General features: G+C 45.8%; 1 protein-coding gene across 4 annotated transcripts in view; it reads right to left on the bottom strand.

Moving 5' to 3' along the window:
• Positions 1 to 2948: 2948 nt before the first annotated feature.
• Positions 2949 to 22940, bottom strand: part of CLPX (caseinolytic mitochondrial matrix peptidase chaperone subunit X) — a 68727-nt gene continuing 48735 nt past the window's right edge. The window contains exons 6-15 of one of the 4 annotated variants that reach the window (XR_011320819.1): positions 17876 to 17917; positions 17256 to 17432; positions 16445 to 16609; positions 15842 to 15930; positions 14774 to 14938; positions 6502 to 6801; positions 6312 to 6404; positions 6023 to 6129; positions 3913 to 5079; positions 2949 to 3573 (exon numbers count right to left, since the gene is read on the bottom strand). Coding sequence is in view for 2 of the 4 variants with exons in the window: in XM_069766339.1 (XP_069622440.1) it covers positions 4989 to 5079; positions 6023 to 6129; positions 6312 to 6404; positions 6502 to 6801; positions 14774 to 14938; positions 15842 to 15930; positions 16445 to 16609; positions 17256 to 17432; positions 17876 to 17917 (1229 nt within the window). In the remaining 2 variants the exon portion in view is untranslated. Of the gene's footprint in view, positions 5080 to 6022; positions 6130 to 6311; positions 6405 to 6501; positions 6802 to 14773; positions 14939 to 15841; positions 15931 to 16444; positions 16610 to 17255; positions 17433 to 17875; positions 17918 to 22940 lie in introns of all 4 variants that reach the window. The other 3 variants (XR_011320820.1, XM_069766339.1, XM_069766341.1) reach the window with 3 other exon arrangements.

Genomic DNA, 22940 nt, shown 5'->3' with positions numbered 1-22940 from the left:
ACGCCGTTCGGAGGTCCAGAATCCCAGACGTAGTAACGCTCCTGTACAGGAGCGCCGACCCGGAAGTGAAGCGCCGAAGCACCACGTGACTTCCGGGTCGCTGAACAGCGCACATAGAAGGGGGAGACGCCGGAGAGCTCAGGGAGGCCTCCGGCAGGGGGTCGCTGGTCCGCTTTACCCCCGCAAGGGGAAGCAGGAGGACCAGGAATGCGGTCCCAGAATCCGGAGGAGACGGGAGCAGAAAGAGGAGGAAGCCCGAGGCCCGACCACCACTGCCCGGCACAAGATTAAGGTACCACTGCCAGAGCCGGCCACGTAGCGTTCCAGGAACCTCTCCATGCCCCATGGGGAACAGGAAAGACACTGGTTAATAGTAGGTGGGAGGGGCTTTTAACCTCTTGTGCTTCCTTTCCCCCATTAGGATATGGAGACAACCTCCTGGGCTGTCGTGGAAGGCAACTAGAGAAAATAGGAATATATTTCCTCCTTTGATGATTCTAAATTCTCCAATCTTGCTATTTTTAGGACGTGGAATATTGTGAACAGTCAGGGGTGGTATCTAACCAAAGTCCATGATCTAGTCCTCTTCTTGAATCATAGACAGCATGTTGGACATAAAAGAGGACTGTTCCTCTTTAAGGATCTTCATTATGCAATCCACAGATAGTTGTTTATGTGCTTTGGTAATTTAGTGTTACATGCTGGACATCTCCTTGGTTTCTTTTGAAAGGAGAAACCAGATCCAAAAAGGGGGCTCCTCTGTCCTAACTTTAAAAAAAACAAAGACCTCCAAAGCTCCAATGGGGGATTAAATAGGGCCAATGGAGTTAAGATACACTGCCCAGGATTGTTGGGATGGTGCATCTGAGCGAGCAGGATTAACTATGCACACCCAATACACCTGTAAATACCATTTTTATAGGATCTTGCCTTATCACAGGTGTTTAGGAAGTTCACCATCCGAATTTCCCTTTGTTCCATGTTGGAATGCAAGCTGCGCTGTCGAAATCCGAGGTTCCCCTCAAAACCGAAAATTTCACCCTGGACCGCACGACACATCAAAAGGGGCCTGAAAGGCATTCCACACTGGATCGCAGGATCGTGGCACTGGAAGCACAGCCTGAGGATGTAGCGTGGTGCCAAGAGCCCGTAGAGGGAAGCAGCTGTCCTCAGAAGCCACTTCCCGCTCCACAGACATGGCTGAGGGACCCCTACCAAGTGAGGTATCAGCCTGGAGCATCTTCACAGCAGGGAAGGAGAGAGATTGATACCCCCCTCCCCAGTCTCCCAGGTAAACATTTCCACCAATGTGCTCTCCTCTCTTGCCTTTGATGGTGAGGTGGAGGGGGGCTTTTAACCTCGTGTTTCCTGTCCCTAGAGGATGTGAAGGACTAACTGCTGTTGTGCCGTCATAAGGGACGTCCTGGGAAAAACATGCTTTGTTCCACCTTGCAGCCATTATTACATCGTTTTCAGCTCAACATGAAAGATTGGGTAAGATGTTCTCTTTAAAATCGTTAGAATTAAGAGTATTTTAGTGTTTCTACATTCAGATTTTATTTTTTTACATTTGTGTTTTCGTCCTATTTTTGATGTTGCTTACAAATCGTATTTTTAAAAATACGAAAGAAAAAAAAAGTAGGTGAAGGGAGGTCAATGTCACAGACTGGTCACCACCATGGGCAGGTGCAAGATTCCAGCATACTAATTCTTAGACATGGGAGTACCCGAACAGTAAGGTTCAACATCCGTACCGAACACGGACTTCATTAGGAAGTCTGTTACTGTTCGGGCTTGATTCCCGACCACCGGGTGTTTGTCACGAGCGCGGCAAACACCGCTTTTGATCAACGGTGAAATCATCCCCGCTGGTCAGATAGCCGTGGTTCCCGTGCCATCAAAAGACAGCGTGAGCGCTCAGCTTTGATTGGAGGTATAAAGTTTACTGCCGGTCACTGGTGTCAGCTGATGGGACTACTGTTCCCATCAGCAGACGCCTGCTGCTGCTAATAACAGCGAGAGCAGGAGTGGCTGATGGGAGTATTCATTAGCTGGCTCCTGCGCAGTAAATAAATACGGTAATTAAAAAAGAAAATAAATACCGGCATGACTTCCCCTGTATTTTTGATAACCAGCCAAGCAAAAGCTCACAGGTGGGGGCTGCAACCCTCAGCTTCAGCAAGGCTGGTTATCAAGAATAGAGGGGACCCTACTTCGTATTTTTTTTTTTTTTTTTTCTTAATAGCTATATTTGGGAGCAATTTTTTGGATTTTTTTTTTTTTTATACATACATACATAGTCACCCACCAATGATTGCTGTTCTTTTACACTTTAAGGACTAGACCTAAGCGGGCCTTAAAGTTTACACATTTTTCACAGGCATGCACCAGGAGCCATAAAATAGTCATGCCTTGTAGATGTAGCTTTAGAAGGTTTTTTTTTTTAGTATTTGTCAGTGGCATACACCCAAACCAATACCACATGTCATAACTCTTTATGGGAAGAAATAGAACAAACAAAAACACACAGTCTCTTACTTTAATATTTTACGCTTTTCATTTGCTAGTCCTTACTTTATTCTGTGGACCAGCACGGCTATGGTAATATCCCATTTATGTCATTTTGTTTCTGTAAAATGTCTGAAAACATTCTGTTGGCCAAAAAAAAAACAAAAAAAAAACAAAAAAAAAAAAACCACACTTGTTATGGTATCGCCAAGTTTGGAGAGTCATAACTACCATAATACTTTTCTGGCAGCAGCGCTACCCGAGAGCTTTTTTTTTTTGTTTTGGTACGACAAGATTTAGTTTTCATTGATCCCATTTTTGGGTATATATAAAACTTCTGATCATTTTTATATTACAGTTTGTGAGGGGAATCAACCAAAAAAATAAAATAAAATTTTTTTAATTTGTTTAAAGGAACAATAAGACGAACATGAAAGTCCTTCAGCGTCAAACATTTTGGCTACAGACGTTTATTCAGGTGAAAGTTATATGGAATTAACATTATCTTAGCCAAGTTTCTGTGAAATTCTAAAATCATAAAACAGGAAAAAAAACAAAACAAAAAAAAAAAAAACAACCAAACAATTAGCAGACAAGTATTTTTTCTATAACTTAAAAGCTTTTCATATCAACTCTGTCACTACTGTGGGGTCCGCAGCATGATAGAATACATTTCCAGCAGGAAATTAATTACAGGAAAAAAAAAAATCAATCAAATATGATTGCATGAAGAACCAACAATCCCTTTACTATAGAGGTTAATATGGGAAATGCAGAATTTGTAGAAGGGTTTTAATTAGACCGGCTACCAGCCTGAGAACTAGCTATCTAGAAGTCAGCTGCCAGCCTGAGAACTAGCTTTCTAGAAGCCGGCTGCCAGCCTGAGAACCAGCTACCTAGAAGCCGGCTGCCAGCCTGAGAACCAGCTACCTAGAAGCCGGCTGCCAGCCTGAGAACCAGCTACCTAGAAGCCGGCTACCAGCCTGAGAACCAGCTACCTAGAAGCCGGCTACCAGCCTGAGAACCAGCTACCAGAAGCCGGCTACCAGCCTGAGAACCAGCTACCTAGAAGCCGGCGACCAGCCTGAGAACCAGCTACCTAGAAGCCGGCTACCAGCCTGAGAACCAGCTACCTAGAAGCTGGCGACCAGCCTGAGAACCAGCTACCTAGAAGCCGGCTACCAGCCTGAGAACCAGCTACCTAGAAGCCGGCTACCAGCCTGAGAACCAGCTACCTAGAAGCCAGCTACCAGCCTGAGAACCAGCTACCTAGAAGCCGGCTACCAGCCTGAGAACCAGCTACCTAGAAGCCGGCTACCAGCCTGAGAACCAGCTACCTAGAAGCCGGCTACCAGCCTGAGAACCAGCTACCTAGAACCGGTTACCAGCCTGAGAACCAGCTACCTAGAAGCCGGCTACCAGCCTGAGAACCAGCCATCTAGAAGCTGGATACCAGCCTGAAAACCAGCTACCTAGAAGCCGGCTGCCAGCCTGAGAACCAGCTATCTAGAAGCCGGCTGCCAGCCTGAGTACTAGCTATCTAGAAGCCGGCTGCCAGCCTGAGGACACTTGGTAATGGACAACAGATGCAGCATGTTGTATTGTCTCGGTTCCGTAGTCCATGTAACATCTGCATTTAGAGCGAGTATAACTTCTTTTAGGAAGGTGCCTATATTATACCATCATGCACGATAGTTTCCATTGCATTATGTCAAGTAGTGAAAAAGAGGGGCCATAGGCACATGTAAAGCATCCATTGGTATGAACCTATGCCAATGGAGGTAAGGAAGGGGGTCAAGGTGTTACCCATATTCCTAGTAGATATAAAATATAGCATTGGTGGAGAACAGCACTAAAATCTTTAGCATTCATGTAAGATTCCAGTTCAGACATAACATTTAAAAAAAAAACAAAAAAAAACAAACAAACAAACAAACCAGGTCTCTGAACATACTTGAAATACCAACACTAATGGAAATGGAGTTAGTGATATGGCAAGACCCCCATATGTAGCCCCAACATTAGAGATGGTGTGACTCAATTCACACCCAGTCCAGAAGTCACACGGTAATCTGTGACCAACGCAGGGCTCCCGCTGTCAGGCACAAATTACCGGCATGGCCACTGGACCAGTTGATAAGCACCACCTCTATCCAACATGTTTTAGTGGTGTGCACATCTGCACTACAGAACTGTAAATGAACCACGGCTATTCCCAGTAAATTAAGCTTTAGGAAATGTTAACAAAAGGGTCCTTGTGTTATAAAAGCCCCAAATAATGTACACTGGTACTGTCTGACTTGTAGAAATGCTGCTCTCTACAGTAAAAATGTGAAGTTCCTTAAAATTAGTTTCTTGGTTTGTTCTCCCAAAAGCGAGTTTTCCCAAGTAATAAAAGTTACACTAATTATTGTGAAAAGTGTTTTTCGCTAAAGGGCAATAAGCAATTTTAACACTGAAGGAGAAGAGTGGTGAACAGTCTAATTGTTTGCTGCATCAGCCTGCCGAGACCAGCCCTCCTCCTCCACTCCAGAGTCGTACTCCTCCTCCGTCACTTCTTTATTTTGCGTTCTAAGGAGAAAAAAGTGGGAACAAATTATGTAGATTCAAGACAAATTATCCTCCATTTCATTTTCATTTCATAAATTAGAGGCAATGTAAAACACAAATGCGGAGTCAGCTTCTAAAAAAACCCCCAAATGAATACAACACAAGAAAACTTAAGTCTGTACTGACAGAATGACAGAGACCTTTTCGGCAGTAGCAATGAAGGAGTGTCATTGACAGAGAGGTGTCATAAGATTATACTTTACAGGAAACAATGGAGTGCAGCCCCCCTGGCAACGATCAGCAGCCCAGAAAGCGCAGGACTGATCACATCCTTTATATTGCTAAAAAATCATTATTGGCAGTTCATATCCCCGCGTAAAAGGGGATCTGCTACTGACAGTATGCAATTCTGCTGAGGGCCAAATGATGGTATTGATGTTCATTCTTTACAGTTTGCATCCTTAAAGGGGTCTTCACACAAACAGAAGTTCATTTTAAATCAATAGATCTTGGAATAATACTGGGATCTACAATTTGATGTGTTTAAATAAGATGTCCCTGTGCTGAGATAATCATATAGGTGTCCTTGCTGTGTACTGTGTAATGGCCGTGTCTGACCGTACAGGGACATGGTCTGATCATACCACAGCTCCTGGGCAGGGGAGGGAGCAAAAAAACGGGAGTGTACAGGCATCACAGCACGAGATCACGGCTGATTCTTTCTAGCCTAGAGCAGAACTCAGCAGCCCCTAATCTACCAGGGAGAAAAAAAAGTTTCTTATTCTGCCCATCAGTGCAGGTCCCATTGGAAGAACCTCCAAAGAAACCATGCATCACCAACTGTGGGTAGGCAATAATATGTTTTAACCCAATAACCCCTTTAATGACTACCTGCCAATTCGGTTTAGCCATTACACAAGTACTGGTTCATATTTCCCATAAAGCAGCAAGGACTTTGACTTACCTAATATAACCGGGCTCCTTTTTACCTTCAACCACTTCCTGGTCCACCTCAACACAAATTATATCAGAGTTTGGAACTTCAAACATGGGCTCAAGCAGGAGTTTTTCCTTTGAGGGAAAAAAAAAAAAAATGTTACTTTTTCTCCTACATAAAAAGACAGCAAGGTAGAGCTGCAGAGTTTAGCTTGGAGGTCACAGAGGCGCAGCTAGTGCCCCGTTACATCTAGGTCATGTGCCTGTAAACTGGCAGACACCCAACAAGGGAACAGATTGTGTTCGCTCCGACCTACCATGATAGAGCGGAGGCCTCTAGCACCAGTTTTACGTTCAAGAGCCAGTCTGGCAATAGCCCGCAGAGCGCCTTCAGTGACATTTAATTCACACTGAAAAACAAAACATGAATTACAGTGAAAAGATAAAAACGGGGGAAGGGTAAAAAAACAAAAAAAACAATATGATCAAAAGTAATTTAAAGCAAACCTTGTCCATGCTGAACAGAGCCTGGTATTGTGGCACCACGGCATTGCGCGGCTCTGTGAGGATGCGTACAAGTGTTTGTTCATCAAGGCTGTGGAGGGGCACCACTACGGGAAGGCGGCCCACGAACTCCGGGATCATACCAAACTCAATGAGGTCCCTTGCTTCCACGTGGCGCAGCAGCCGGTCCTTCTCTTCAATGTCCTGTACTGCATTCGATTCAGCACTGTTATTCGCCAGATCTGCTGCTGCAGCGGCTCTACGGCCCTTCCCCAGATTAGAGGCGATGCCGAACCCCAAATACTGAAGGGCAGAGAGAAAACAAAAGGGTAACATGAAAAGAAAGGCAGTATTAGGCTGCCGTCACACTAGCAGTATTTGGTCAGGATTTTACATCAGTATTTGGAAGCCAAAACCAGGAGTGGAACAAATCGAGGAAAAGTATAATAGAAACATATGCACCACTTCTGTATTTATCACCCACTCCTGGTTTTGACTTACACATACCGATGTAAAATACTGACCAAATACTGCTAGTGTGACGGCGGCCTTAAAGTGTACTTTATACAATGCCGGTAATATCTGCAGATGTACATTTCCAGGTAACCACAGCCTGTACATGTGCATTACCCATGTGGCACAGCATGGACTCTCCTCTGTGCAGAAAGGTCTTTAGTAGTCCCCGGAGGAGAAATCCACATCTGCCTTGAAAATAAGACTTGGCTATTTTGTCCCCCAGAAATCCTATAGAAGTATATGGATAAAGCTACACACCTATGGCTATGCAAAACCCTCATCTGTTATCAGACATGAATTCTACGTGGATGTCTCAGAAATAACAATAAGGAGGTCTGCCATGTAAGATTACACATGATTTCCTGACTACAAGGTCCTCCCGGTGATCAGAATGAGATCACCCAATTCAATTCTCTTGTCAGAAAATACACTATTTTGTAAAGCTAAAACCAGAGCGCGAAGAACAAAGAACACGTGAATGAATATTCTCTTGTGAACCTGGTTTGAAAAATAGATGTGTGTTGTACCTCCGATCACAAAGGCATTAATGGATATTCATACACTAGATGGTGGCCCGATTCTAACGCATCGGGTATTCTAGAATATGTATGTAGTTTATTTATGAAGATTTTAGAATACATTGAATACACAGGATTCGGCCGGCCACGACCAATTAGCGAAGCGTGGTTCAAATCCCGCGCCAATTCGCAGCCAGACTGCGGCTGTCGCTGATTGTTCGTGGCCGGCCAAGGAGTATATACACAGCCACGTAGTATATAACAGCCCACGCACGCAGCGTATAACACAGGCCACGCAGCGTATAACACAGGCCACGTAGTAAATAGCAATGTGGGCATCATATCCCTGTTAAAAAAAAGAATTAAAATAAAAAATAGTTATATACTCACCTTCCGTTGGCCCCCGGATCAAAGCGGTCTGAAGAATGCATTGCGGTCTCGCGAGATGATGACGTAGCGGTCTCGCGAGACCACTACTGTTATGTTTGCTAATGACAGGTGTTATGAAGGCAATCCAGAAACACAGTGTGCTTAGCGATCAGAGCGCACACAGTGATCTGACAAATACCCAAAAATACAAGAACGAGCTCTGAGACGTGGAAACTCTGTAGACTGCACACCTGATCCTATCCTAAACACAACTAAAAGCGGCTGTGGATTGCGCCTAACAACTACCTAGGCAACTCGGCACAGCCTAAGAAACTAGCTAGCCTGAAGATAGAAAAATAGGCCTGACTTGCCCCAGAGAAATTCCCCAAAGGAAAAGGCAGCCCCCCACATATAATGACTGTGAGTAAGATGAAAAGACAAAACGTAGGGATGAAATAGATTCAGCAAAGTGGGGCCCGATATTCTAGGACAGAGCGAGGACAGTAAAGCGAACTTTGCAGTCTACAAAAAACCCTAAAGCAAAACCACGCAAAGGGGGCAAAAAAAACCCCACCGTGCCGAACTAACGGCACGGCGGTACACCCTTTGCGTCTCAGAGCTTCCAGCAAAACAAAAGACAAGCTGGACAGAAAAAAAGCAACAAAAAAGCAAAAGGCACTTAGCTATACAGAGCAGCAGGTCACAGGAACAATCAGGAGAAGCTCAGATCCAACACTGAAACATTGACAAGGAGCAAGGATAGCAGCATCAGGCGGAGTTAAGTAATGAAGCAGTTAACGAGCTCACCAGAACACCTGAGGGAGGAAGCTCAGAAGCTGCAGTACCACTTGTGACCACAGGAGTGAATTCAGCCACAGAATTCACAACAGTACCCCCCCCTTGAGGAGGGGTCACCGAACCCTCACCAGAGCCCCCAGGCCGACCAGGATGAGCCGCATGAAAGGCACGAACAAGATCGGAAGCATGAACATCAGAGGCAAAAACCCAGGAATTATCTTCCTGAGCATAACCCTTCCATTTAACCAGATACTGGAGTTTCCGTCTAGAAACACGAGAATCCAAAATCTTCTCCACAATATACTCCAATTCCCCCTCCACCAAAACCGGGGCAGGAGGCTCAACAGATGGAACCATAGGTGCCACGTATCTCCGCAACAACGACCTATGGAATACATTATGTATGGAAAAGGAGTCTGGGAGGGTCAAACGAAAAGACACAGGATTGAGAACCTCAGAAATCCTATACGGACCAATAAAACGAGGTTTAAATTTAGGAGAGGAAACCTTCATAGGAATATGACGAGAAGATAACCAAACCAGATCCCCAACACGAAGTCGGGGACCCACACGGCGTCTGCGATTAGCGAAAAGTTGAGCTTTCTCCTGGGACAAGATCAAACTGTCCACTACCTGAGTCCAGATCTGCTGCAACCTATCCACCACAGAATCCACACCAGGACAGTCCGAAGACTCAACCTGTCCTGAAGAGAAACGAGGATGGAACCCAGAATTGCAAAAAAATGGAGAAACCAAGGTAGCCGAGCTGGCCCGATTATTAAGGGCGAACTCAGCCAACGGCAAAAAGGACACCCAATCATCCTGGTCTGCAGAAACAAAACATCTCAGATATGTTTCCAAGGTCTGATTGGTTCGTTCGGTCTGGCCATTAGTCTGAGGATGGAAAGCCGAGGAAAAGGATAGGTCAATGCCCATCCTACCACAAAAGGCTCGCCAAAACCTTGAAACAAACTGGGAACCTCTGTCAGAAACAATATTCTCAGGAATGCCATGCAACCGAACCACATGCTGAAAGAACAAAGGTACCAAATCAGAGGAGGAAGGCAATTTAGCCAAGGGCACCAGATGGACCATTTTAGAAAAGCGATCACAGACCACCCAAATGACTGACATCTTTTGAGAAACGGGAAGGTCAGAAATGAAATCCATCGAAATATGTGTCCAAGGCCTCTTTGGGACCGGCAAGGGCAAAAGCAACCCACTGGCACGAGAACAGCAGGGCTTAGCCCTAGCACAAATCCCACAGGACTGCACAAAAGTACGTACACCCCGTGACAGAGATGGCCACCAGAAGGATCTAGCCACTAACTCTCTGGTACCAAAGATTCCAGGATGACCAGCCAACACCGAACAATGAAGTTCAGAGATAAGTTTATTAGTCCACCTATCAGGGACGAACAGTTTCTCTGCTGGACAACGATCAGGTTTATTCGCCTGAAATTTTTGCAGCACCCGCCGCAAATCAGGGGAGATGGCAGACACAATTACTCCTTCCTTGAGGATACCCGCTGGCTCAGATAAACCCGGAGAGTCGGGCACAAAACTCCTAGACAGAGCATCCGCCTTCACATTTTTAGAGGCCGGAAGGTACGAAATCACAAAGTCGAAGCGGGCAAAAAATAACGACCAACGGGCCTGTCTAGGATTCAAGCGCTTGGCAGACTCGAGATAAGTCAAGTTCTTATGATCAGCCAATACCACCACGCGATGCTTAGCTCCTTCAAGCCAATGACGCCACTCCTCGAATGCCCACTTCATGGCCAGCAACTCTCGATTGCCCACATCATAATTACGCTCAGCGGGCGAAAACTTCCTGGAAAAGAAAGCACATGGTTTCATCACTGAGCAATCAGAACCTCTCTGTGACAAAACCGCCCCTGCTCCAATCTCAGAAGCATCAACCTCGACCTGGAACGGAAGAGAAACATCTGGCTGACACAACACAGGGGCAGAACAAAAACGACGCTTCAACTCCTGAAAAGCTTCCACAGCAGCAGAAGACCAATTAACCAAATCAGCACCCTTCTTGGTCAAATCGGTCAATGGTTTGGCAATGCTAGAAAAATTACAGATGAAGCGACGATAAAAATTAGCAAAGCCCAGGAACTTTTGCAGACTTTTCAGAGATGTCGGCTGAATCCAATCCTGGATGGCTTGGACCTTAACTGGATCCATCTCGATAGTAGAAGGGGTAAAGATGAACCCTAAAAATGAAACTTTCTGCACACCGAAGAGACACTTTGATCCCTTCACAAACAAAGAGTTAGCACGCAGGACCTGAAAGACCATTCTGACCTGCTTCACATGAGACTCCCAATCATCTGAGAAGATCAAAATGTCATCCAAGTAAACAATCAGGAATTTATCCAGATACTCACGGAAGATGTCATGCATAAAAGACTGAAACACAGATGGAGCATTGGCAAGTCCGAACGGCATCACTAGATACTCAAAATGACCCTCGGCCGTATTGAATGCAGTTTTCCATTCATCTCCTTGCCTGATTCTCACCAGATTATACGCACCACGAAGATCTATCTTAGTGAACCAACTAGCCCCCTTAATCCGAGCAAACAAATCAGATAACAATGGCAAGGGATACTGAAATTTAACAGTGATCTTATTAAGAAGGCGGTAATCAATACACGGTCTCAGCGAACCATCCTTCTTGGCTACAAAGAAGAACCCTGCTCCCAGTGGTGATGACGATGGGCGAATATGTCCCTTCTCCAGGGATTCCTTCACATAACTGCGCATAGCGGCGTGTTCGGGCACGGATAAATTAAATAATCGACCTTTAGGGAATTTACTACCAGGAATCAAATTGATAGCACAATCACAATCCCTATGCGGAGGTAGAGCATCGGACTTGGGCTCTTCAAATACATCCTGATAATCAGACAAGAACTCTGGGACCTCAGAAGGGGTGGATGACGAAATCGACAAAAATGGAACATCACCATGTACCCCCTGACAACCCCAGCTGGATACCGACATGGAATTCTAATCCAATACTGGATTATGGGTTTGTAGCCATGGCAACCCCAACACGACCACATCATGCAGATTATGCAACACCAGAAAGCGAATAACTTCCTGATGTGCAGGAGCCATGCACATGGTCAGCTGGGCCCAGTATTGAGGTTTATTCTTGGCCAAAGGTGTAGCATCAATTCCTCTCAATGGAATAGGACACCGCAAAGGCTCCAAGAAAAACTCACAACGTTTAGCATAATCCAAATCCATCAGATTCAGGGCAGCGCCCGAATCCACAAACGCCATGACAGAAAACGACGACAAAGAGCATATCAAGGTAATGGACAGAAGAAATTTGGACTGTACAGTACCAATGACGGCAGACCTAGCGGACCGCTTAGTGCGCTTAGGACAATCAGAAATAGCATGAGTGGAATCACCACAGTAGAAACACAGACCATTCAGACGTCTGTATTCCTGCCGTTCAACTCTAGTCATAGTCCTATCGCACTGCATAGGCTCAGGTTTAACCTCAGGCAGTACCGCCAAATGGTGCACAGATTTACGCTCGCGCAAGCGTCGACCGATCTGAATGGCCAAAGACTCATTCAAACCAGCAGGCATAGGAAATCCCACCATGACATCCTTAAGAGCCTCAGAGAGACCCTTTCTGAACAAAGCTGCCAGCGCAGATTCATTCCACTGAGTGAGTACTGACCATTTCCTAAATTTCTGACAATATACTTCTATATCATCCTGACCCTGGCACAAAGCCAGCAAATTTTTCTCAGCCTGATCCACTGAATTAGGCTCATCGTACAGCAATCCGAGCGCCAGGAAAAACGCATCGACACTACTCAATGCAGGGTCTCCTGGCGCAAGAGAAAATGCCCAGTCTTGAGGGTCGCCGCGCAAAAAAGAAATAATAATCAAAACCTGTTGAATAGGATTACCAGAAGAATGAGGTTTCAAGGCCAGAAATAGCTTACAATTATTTTTGAAACTTAGAAACTTAGTTCTATCTCCAAAAAACAAATCAGGAATAGGAATTCTTGGTTCTAACATAGATTTCTGATCAATAGTATCTTGAATTTTTTGTACATTTATAACGAGATTATCCATTGAAGAGCACAGACCCTGAATATCCATGTCCACACCTGTGTCCAGAATCACCCAAATGTCTAGGGGAAAAAAAAAAAGTGAACACAGAGCAGAAAAAAAAAAAAATGATGTCAGAACTTTTTCTTTCCCTCTATTGAGAATCATTAGTTTGGCTCCTTGTACTGTTATGTTTGCTAATGACAGGTGTTATGAAGGCAATCCAGAAACACAGTGTGCTTAGCGATCAGAGCGCACACAGTGATCTGACAAATACCCAAAAATACAAGAACGAGCTCTGAGACGTGGAAACTCTGTAGACTGCACACCTGATCCTATCCTAAACACAACTAAAAGCGGCTGTGGATTGCGCCTAACAACTACCTAGGCAACTCAGCACAGCCTAAGAAACTAGCTAGCCTGAAGATAGAAAAATAGGCCTGACTTGCCCCAGAGAAATTCCCCAAAGGAAAAGGCAGCCCCCCACATATAATGACTGTGAGTAAGATGAAAAGACAAAACGTAGGGATGAAATAGATTCAGCAAAGTGGGGCCCGATATTCTAGGACAGAGCGAGGACAGTAAAGCGAACTTTGCAGTCTACAAAAAACCCTAAAGCAAAACCACGCAAAGGGGGCAAAAAAAACCCCACCGTGCCGAACTAACGGCACGGCGGTACACCCTTTGCGTCTCAGAGCTTCCAGCAAAACAAAAGACAAGCTGGACAGAAAAAAAAGCAACAAAAAAGCAAAAGGCACTTAGCTATACAGAGCAGCAGGTCACAGGAACAATCAGGAGAAGCTCAGATCCAACACTGAAACATTGACAAGGAGCAAGGATAGCAGCATCAGGCGGAGTTAAGTAATGAAGCAGTTAACGAGCTCACCAGAACACCTGAGGGAGGAAGCTCAGAAGCTGCAGTACCACTTGTGACCACAGGAGTGAATTCAGCCACAGAATTCACAACACACTACGTCATCATCTCGCGAGATCGCAATGCATGGAGCGGTCACCGGAGTGTCGCGAGGAGCGGGAAAAGCCTGTTGTGGATCCGAGAACAGCATCAGAGAACATAGGCAGCATCAATAGTAAAAAGTTGGTCACACAGGGTTAATAGCAGCGTTAATGGAGTGCGTTACACCACGGCATAACGCGGTCCATTAGCGCTGCCATTGACCCTGTGTGAGCGCTGACTGGAGGGGAGTACGGAGCGGGCACTGACTGCGGGGAGTAAGGAGTGGCCATTTTGCCGCTGGACTGTGCCCGTCGCTGACAGACAGAGGCTGCGACCAATGAATATCTGCGACAGATATTCACTGGGATTTGTGGAAGGGTTTCAGAGTTATTACCACAAAGTGACACTGGTCAGATTTTAAAAGTTTGGCTCGTTCACTAAGAGGTATTCCTATCTCCAAGATCCTATCCCAATATGTAGTACATAATAATAATTATATTAGCAAAATACCTCCAATTAGAAATGTAGTATAGTTTTTCTGATTCAGGTGTCTTTCCTCATATGCAGGCACTGCAGGACCTTAGGTAGCAACTAGCTAACTGTCACTATATTACTTGGTCGTAACCATGGATACCTAAGGTTCTGCAAATGAGGAAAGACATAGCGAATCAGAAAAAACTATACTACATTTCTAATTGGAGGTATTTGCTAATATTATACCTACTACATATTGGGATGTGCTCATAGAGATGATAGTACCCCTTTAACTTAAAGGGAACCTGTCACCCCCGGGCGTTTGTAACTAAAAGAGCCACCTTGTGCAGCACTAATGCTGCATTTTGACAAGGTGGCTCTTTTAGTTATGCTCCTTGCACACGCTGAAATAAACACTTATAAAATGTGCCCCCTCATACCGTGAAATCGCCAGGGAGGCGGAACTTTCCCCCCTGGTCCTGGACACTATCCATCAGAGATGTGAGGCATGTATACAAGGTAAAGCATAAACCTCTGGATTGGGACAGACCTTTTCATTCTTCCTCCTACTGATAACCCTGTCCAGGCCGTTGAAAGCCCCAGATGCTACAAAGAGGATGTTTGTAGTGTCAACTTGAACGGTTTCACCACGGAGCTTCCTAGAGTTTTTCTCGGGGACATTGACAATGGTGCCTTCAAGGAGCTTCAGCAAACCCTGAAAGTGAGAACAAATTAGCAGTTTTATGTATTATCAAGTAGATCTAATTGTGTACATACTGCAGAACGCAGTAAAGAAACATGTCGTTTGGTAAGATGTTAGCCTTTGAACCAATAAAATCCCTGTTAATGTTTGACAATTCTGAAAACAGAAATTAAAAAAAAAGTTTACAAATGTGTCTACATGAACATACCGTATTTTTCAGACTATAAGATGCACCTTTTTCCTCCAAAAAGGGTGAATATTCATTCCTCTAGTAGTGAGCATGCTGTTCTCCTCAGTGCTGGCTCCTGCAAGCTGCCGGGCGAACACGTGTTTCCGCTACTAGAGGGAATGAATACTCACTGCTTTCCACTCCAATGGGCGGAGAGCAGTGAATATTCATTGATCTTTAATAGCGGCCTCAGTGGCAGGAGCCACAGGCTTCCTGCAGTGGCTGGGCGATCAGTGTGCCTGTTATTAAAGATCAATGAATATTCACGGCTCTCCACACCCATGGGAGAGGAGAGCAGTGAATATTTCTTCTCATTAGTAGTAGGCACATGTGTTCGCTCGTCAGCTGCAGCCAAAAGTGTGACTGCTATTAAAGAAGATGGGTATTCATTGCTCCACACACCCATTGTGCCGGGCGTGGAGTGTAGCTAGTATTCCTGCAGCTGTCCTGCTTGTAAGCAGCGAATGAAGTCACTGCCATGCGCTGATTACAAGCATAAGTCAGCTGATGACATCAGAACATGACACTGATGGAGCGGAGGGAAGGCAAGTAGAATGGTTTATTTTTTTTTTTTACGTTTTTCATTGTTTTTCTATTTTCCTTCTAAAAAACCTAGGTGCATCTTACGGTCCGAACAATACGGTAAGTGCCAATATACAACTACAAAGGCTACTGATCAGATTTACCTGCTGCACGCCTTCTCCACCTACATCCCTGAGCTGATGGATGCCAGGGACACTGCCAATCTTGTCAACCTCATCCAAAAATACAATTCCTGAATAACAAAAATTACAAAATGAATTAAAAAAAATGTGAGTAGTATTTTCTATGCCAAACTTCAAAAATTAAATGTTCTAGAACCTGCAAGACAATGAAATGAAAGCTGAAGCTTGAGCAACAGGGTAGTTAACATTGAGAAGGCGATTTAATGTCCCATGCTGAATGCCGAACATGGACTTCTCCTGGAAGTCAGTTTCAATGTTCGGAGATCCCAGAGAAGTCTAGGAGGAGAGAGGAGTGAGAATTTTACAGCTCCAAAGTTTGGTTCCCCATGGTTTTCAATGGAGTTTAGGTTCAGGTCCAAGTTTGGGTACAGCTATGGTAGCCGAACCGAGCTATGGACTAAAGTTTGGGTCGGGTATCAGAACCAGAATCTACATCAGGTCCATTTATCCCTAGTTACAAGCTCTAATTGGAAATGAGGAACTATGGCCGAAACAGACTTGGAGCAGGCGAATAGATGAGAGGCGATATGATATGAATTTACTGACAGGACGTAATAGACGCACCTTGTTGGGCCTTTTCCACATTGTAATTGGCATCTTGAAGCAGTTTGGCAACCACAGACTCTATGTCCTCTCCTACATACCCAGCCTGAGTCAGGGTGGTACAGTCACAAATGGCAAAGGGGACATCCAAACACTTTGCCAAGGTCTGTGCAAGAAGTGTTTTACCTGTAGGAGAATAAAATATAAAATAGTACCCGTACTTATTACAGTTTGACAAGCATAATTAATGGTGCTATATAAATGAGTAAAAAAAATAAAATAAATAAAGTGTAACAAATACAACATACAAAAAACCAAATCTAAATGATGATTATAACTCTGTAGTGTGATCTGATGCCATGCACTAGCTACAAGTTCAGTTAACCATGAGGGCCATTAAGTTGCCTTAGTTATGCAGACACACAGGATGTGATCAGATATTAGAATAATACAGGGCTATGATCCCTATATAGAGCATTGCATGTGCCACGTAGTATATAATGCAGAGTATTCTGTTTAGGGGCCACTCCTGGTACTTTAGATTATAGGAACGGATTTATAGCACCCACTACATACGGCCATCGACCGATAACAGCCGACTGGTGGGGGATCAGAAACCTCCACCAAGCAGAAACTGTAACCTATGCCAACAGCCCCTTTAAAAGACTTTCTTGCAGGTTTGGTGTGAGCGCTAGGACAACTACAAGTTGGTTAATACTGGCAACACAATCACCATTGTTCAAACCTTGGCAATATAATTTTATTTATACTAAACCTCATTTCCTAAGAACCGAGATTTATGGGGTAGAAAACACGCGAGAAAGCCTCTTACCAGACCCGGTCGGTCCGAGCAGCAGGATATTGCTTTTCTCTAGCCGGATGTCGTCATTGTTGGAGTCCAGCACATCACCTCCTCGCCTCTCCGGGGGCATTTGTTGGTTTACTTGCTGTTGCATAGATGCTCCCAGGGCATTGCCATGCGGACTGATCCCAGCTATCTGCAGTAGTTCTGGAGGGAGAACACACAATCTAGCTCAGTGGACTCCAATGCTTCAGATAACAATTTAACCGTGTGTTCAATCGTCAAACATTTGTGCAAAACATATCCTCTGAGCCGCAAACACCCTACGATGTGACAAGTGTTCGTGTCATCTCTTGACGTGCACAGAGAGGGACCAGGAAGAGCTGGCAGACATATTGTTAGTATGACAAGTCATGCGTGGAGAGCTTTGCATATGTCCAGACCGTCCAATCAATAAAACATCCAATATTAAGGTAAATCTTGAGTCTTAAGATGATAGTCACGTGTTTATTATAGGAAATATACCAGAACGGTAAGCTATGGAGGTAATCTGTGGCTGCAAACACACCACCTGATCATACAGTCTGCTGAGGAAGAAGGGGAACCACAAAATCCAGAGGGAGCAATGTCGCCCGAGAGAGAAGACTTACTTGTAAATCTGTACTCATCCTCCCGTCTTCTTATCTCTAACTCTACAGAGAAGGGATTGAAACAGTGACATGAAGAGATCATAAGCAACCTGCTTACAGAAAAAACAACCCAGTATTGGTAGAGGTCCTCTTCTGGGCCAGATCAGCAAGTCTACAGGAGCTACATCAATTCCTGTAGAAAGGGGAAATCTGGCCTCGGCTCCCTAACCTGTGGACACATCCATGTTGTATTAGAGGAGCACAAGCATCTCACAGCCTTGGAGAACAAGTACAAGAATGCTTATACTACGTGGTGACAATTGACTGCTGTAGGCAGAAATAGAAAAAGGACTATAACATGTAAAATAAATCAATCTCAAAACCACATTTACTGGTAACAAGTACTGCAGAGTGGTTTGGGTCTTGGACCGGTGTCCTACATTGGTCACAAATAAAGAAGTAGAGGATCTTAGTCTTTTTGTTGATCCCATTCAATAATCCTATGGGTGTGTACATCACTACTATTGGCATTACCATGTCCAGGTTTGAGCAATCAGTGACAGGGGGCTCAGACCACTACAGGTCAAATGAAAGAAAGAAAAAAGAAGGATCCTATGGATAGCATGCATCATTATGGGCAGTAGGATCTATGCCCTGTCATACTTAGGACCCATATGTTTATATCAGTATGTCTTTTTTTACATATGTAGGTCTATATATTTGTACTAGCAGTATATATGTATTTTGATCATTTCAGCAGTATTATGTTACGTGGCTCTGTGTAGCATGCAGCACCTTGTGTATTACTTATGCTATTTATGCAGTGATTGTTTTTGAACAGACCTTATGGGGGAGTTTGTTTGTGCATTGGTTTTAATATGTTTGTTACCAATAAAGTTGTTCCTTTTTGATATGTTCAATAGGTGGTGTGCGGATTTCTTTGGTGGCTTCTTTTTTCCTTCTTTCATTTGATGTTGTTATCAGCCACTTTCTTGCACACCCGTTATTTTGATATAGACTGATTTACATGGTAGTGCGCCAGCTACATTGTTGTAGACCACTACAGGTCAATAGTGCTTGGCTGCATCATATCAAAAAAACATTAAAGGGAGTCTCTCCACAGAATGACCCGCTATCTCCACCAACCCACCCCTTTTCTTTGATTGACAGTTCTGGCTTTTCCAGTACGTGGGAAGGTAAACTTAAAAAGGGATTGTCAGCACAAAATAACTGCTCAAACCAAGTACAGGCACTCGGTGCTCCATGGAAGGGTCAAGTATTTTACCATCTTCCCACCTGCTTCGTTTCCATCCATCTCCAGCTTTCTCAGGCACTATGAAGCCTGAGCTGTCAATCCAATAAGGGGGAAGGAGGAGATGGAGGGAAATTAAGGGGTGGGGTGGGAGGAAGGTGTATTTAAAATGATTATGACACTTTTCCATCCTGTTTTATAACCAGTTCTAACAGTATTTGTGCAACAAACATCACACTGAAAGCATCACTCCAGGTTTTTTTTGTTTTATTTTACTTTTAGAGTGGTGCCACTAATGGAAGTTCCATGCCCCATGTCATATACTTACCAGCTGCAGTCTTCATCTGTTCTCAGCACCGATTCGGCCGCTTTTCAGTAGTTTGTGACCTCTTGGATCTGGAAATCACAACTCAAAAGAAGTCTCAGAGCCAGAATGAACCTCTCGTAGACTTACATTGAGAGTTTGTGATCGTTACCTCCGACTTCTGGTCAGTCAGAAAATGCGGCCACAAGATAGTGAATCAGGACCGCAGCAGCACCGGGAATAGCTGAAGACTGCAGCTGGTTAAATAGAATACTAGGACCAGGGACCTTACATTAGTGGCACCCATTCTGCAACAAAATCATAAAAAAAACAAAAACAAGAGGAGGGGTGCTTTAACATTTAATAATTCACTTCTCATGACGTCTGCACACAGCAAAGTCCAGTTGAGCCAGCATGACGGAAAGGTAACAGAGGACAAACATGCCGAAGAGAAGGGGCAGAGGTTAATCAGTGTAAAAGGGCAAAGAAAAAGCATACAATACAAACAGAAGCTGCTTATGATCCAGACTGGTGTAGCAATGGAGAAGAAAAGCAAAAGCGGATGATGATATTTATACCATTATACCAGTCTGAGACTTTGTGGTCGGATGCATATATCAATACCTAGAAGCAGGACGGTGTTTGCAGAAAAGAGGACAAGCCTATGGCCTGAAACAGAGGCTGCCAGACTGAGGACCGAGCCGTCAGCATGTCACAGATCTCTCCACTACACGGAGACTGCACATCCGGAGATGACATGACCATGACTTGGCCTGAAGGCATGAGCTCTGTACAGGCAGGTACAAAAAGGAGTTTAGGCAGCTCCGCCAGATCCATTAATTGGGTGCAAATTCAAAGCTGATACCTGGTTACCAACTGGATTATCCAGTGGAAGGCAAATCCAGCTCACACGTGTGGAAAACAGGATTTTTGGTTGCTTACCGTAAAATCTGTTTCTTGAAGCCTCCATTGGGGGACACAGGAACCATGGGTGTATGCTGCTGCCACTAGGAGGCTGACACTATGCAAATAAAAAAGTTAGCTCCTCCTCTGCAGTGCACACCCCACCGACTGGCATTATACTCTTCAGTTAGTGAGAAAGCAGTAGGAGATAATGAACAAGGTTGAAAAACCATAACCACAAACTTGAGAACTGTAAACGTGAGAACAGTCATAGAACAGATAACAACAGAAACATTGGGAGGGAGCCGTGTCCCCCAATGGAGGCTTCAAGAAACAGATTTTACGGTAAGCAACCAAAAATCCTGTTTTCTTTATCGCCTCTCATTGGGGGACACAGGAACCATGGGACGTCCCAAAGCAGTCCCTAGGGCGGGAGAAAACAGACTTCCATCAGGTCAGAGGACTCGCCACTGCCGCCTGCAGGATCCTTCTGCCTAGGCTGGCGTCCGCCGATGCGTAGGTATGGACCTTGTAAAATTTGGCGAACGTGTGGATGGAAGACCAAGTTGCCGCTTTGCAAAGCTGTAGGGCGGAAGCCCTGTGGTGCACCGCCCAGGAGGCGCTGACTGCCCGGGTAGAGTGAGCCTTAATCCCAGGAGGGGGCACTCTGTTCTTGACCCGGTAAGCCTCCAAAATTGCCATTCTGATCCATCGAGCAATAGTCGCTTTGGAAGCCGGCTGGCCTCTGAGCGTGCCATCAGGAATGACAAAAAAAAGAATCCGTCTTCCGGAAAGAGGATGTTCTATCCAGATAAACCCTCACTGCCCTGACAAGGTCTAGCTTGTTCAACGATCGCTCCAGAGGATGAGTCGGAGCTGGACAAAAGGAAGGTAGAACGATGTCCTCGTTGAGGTGGAAGGTGGAAACCACCTTAGGAAGAAAAGAAGGTGGGGGTCGGAAGACCACCTTGTCCTGGTGAATGACCAAAAACGGAGAGCGGCAAGACAGTGCCGCCAGCTCGGAAACGCGGCGAATGGACGTGATGGCCACAAGAAAAGCCACCTTCCAAGATAAAACTGATAGGGAGATTCCTCTAAGAGGCTCAAAGGGAGAAGCCCTTAGAACGTCCAGTACCATGTTTAAGTCCCATGCCTCCACAGGGGCCCTGTACGGCGGGACAGCGTGGGCTACTCCTTGAAAGAAAGTCTTAACCTGTGGCCGAGAGGCCAAGGTCTTCTGAAAGAGGATGGAAAGCGCAGAGACCTGACCCTTCAGGGAGCCAAGAGCCAGGCCCGAATCCAGTCCTGCCTGAAGGAAGGCCAAAAGAGAAGGCAGGGAAAAAACCATAGGCGGAACGCGGTTGGACTCGCACCAACGGAAGTAAGCCTTCCAGGTGCGGTAGTAGATCCTGGAAGACGAAGGCTTCAGAGCTTGAATCATGGTGTGAATCACCCAGTCCGAAAGGCCGGACGCTCTTAGAACCGCGGTCTCAACAGCCACGCCGTTAAACTGAGCGACCGAGAATTCGGGTGGCAGATCGGACCCTGGGACAGCAGATCGGGCCTGTCTGGAAGGCGCCAAGGAGCGTCCGCGAGAAGGTTGACGAGCTCCGCGAACCAAGCTCTCCTGGGCCAATCCGGGGCGATCAGGATGACCGGCACCCCTTCCGCTTTGATCTTCAACAGTTTGGGAAGTAATGGAAGGGGTGGGAACAGGTAGGGCAGCTCGAACTGTGACCAAGGAATGGCCAGAGCATCGACGCCCACTGCGAGGGGATCGCGGGACCTGGAGACGAACTGCGGAACCTTCCTGTTGATTCAAGACGCCGTGAGATCCACATCCGGAGTCCCCCATCGAAGATAAATCTGATGGAAGACCTCCGGATGCAAGGACCATTCCCCTGCCGCGAGGCCCTCGCGGCTGAGGAAGTTGGCGGCCCAGTTGTCAACGCCGGGAATATGCACCGCGGATATCAACGGAACCGTTGCCTCTGCCCAAAGGAGGATCTTGGATACCTCGGCAAGAGCTAAGGAGCTCCGGGTCCCCCCTGATGGTTGACATATGCCACAGCCGTGGCGTTGTCCGTCTGGATCCGGACTGGAAGGCCCCTGAGGATCCTTTCCCAGTGGCGGAGGGACAGAAAGATGGCCCGAATTTCGAGGACGTTGATCGGCAGAGATGACTCCTGCGGCGACCAACGGCCCTGAACCGTCAGGTGGCGAAAAACCGCACCCCAGCCGATCAGGCTGGCGTCCGTTGTCACAACCTGCCAGTGAACCGGAAGGTAGGACCTGCCCTGGGAGATGAGAGGTGACGTCAGCCACCAGTTGAGAGACCGCTTGACCCGAAAAGAGAGTCTGATCGGCCGATCCAGGGAGAAGACAGACCTGTCCCACTGAGACAGAATGGCTTGCTGAAGGGGTCGTGAATGGAATTGGGCGAAGGGAATCGCTTCCAAGGTAGCTACCATCCTCCCCAGAACCTTCATGGCCGATCGGAGGGAGGGAGGCCGAGGACCCTGGAGCAAGCGTATGTCCCGACAGAGTGGATCTCTTGTCCTTGGGAAGGAAGACTCTGGTCTGACGAGTGTCGAAAAGCATGCCCAGAAAGATGATGCGCTGAGAAG

This window comes from Ranitomeya imitator, chromosome 4 (assembly GCF_032444005.1).
Source record: "Ranitomeya imitator isolate aRanImi1 chromosome 4, aRanImi1.pri, whole genome shotgun sequence".
Lineage (NCBI taxonomy): Eukaryota > Metazoa > Chordata > Amphibia > Anura > Dendrobatidae > Ranitomeya > Ranitomeya imitator.
The sequence above is the reverse complement of the archived record's forward strand: the minus strand, read 5'-3'. Positions and strand labels throughout refer to the sequence as shown.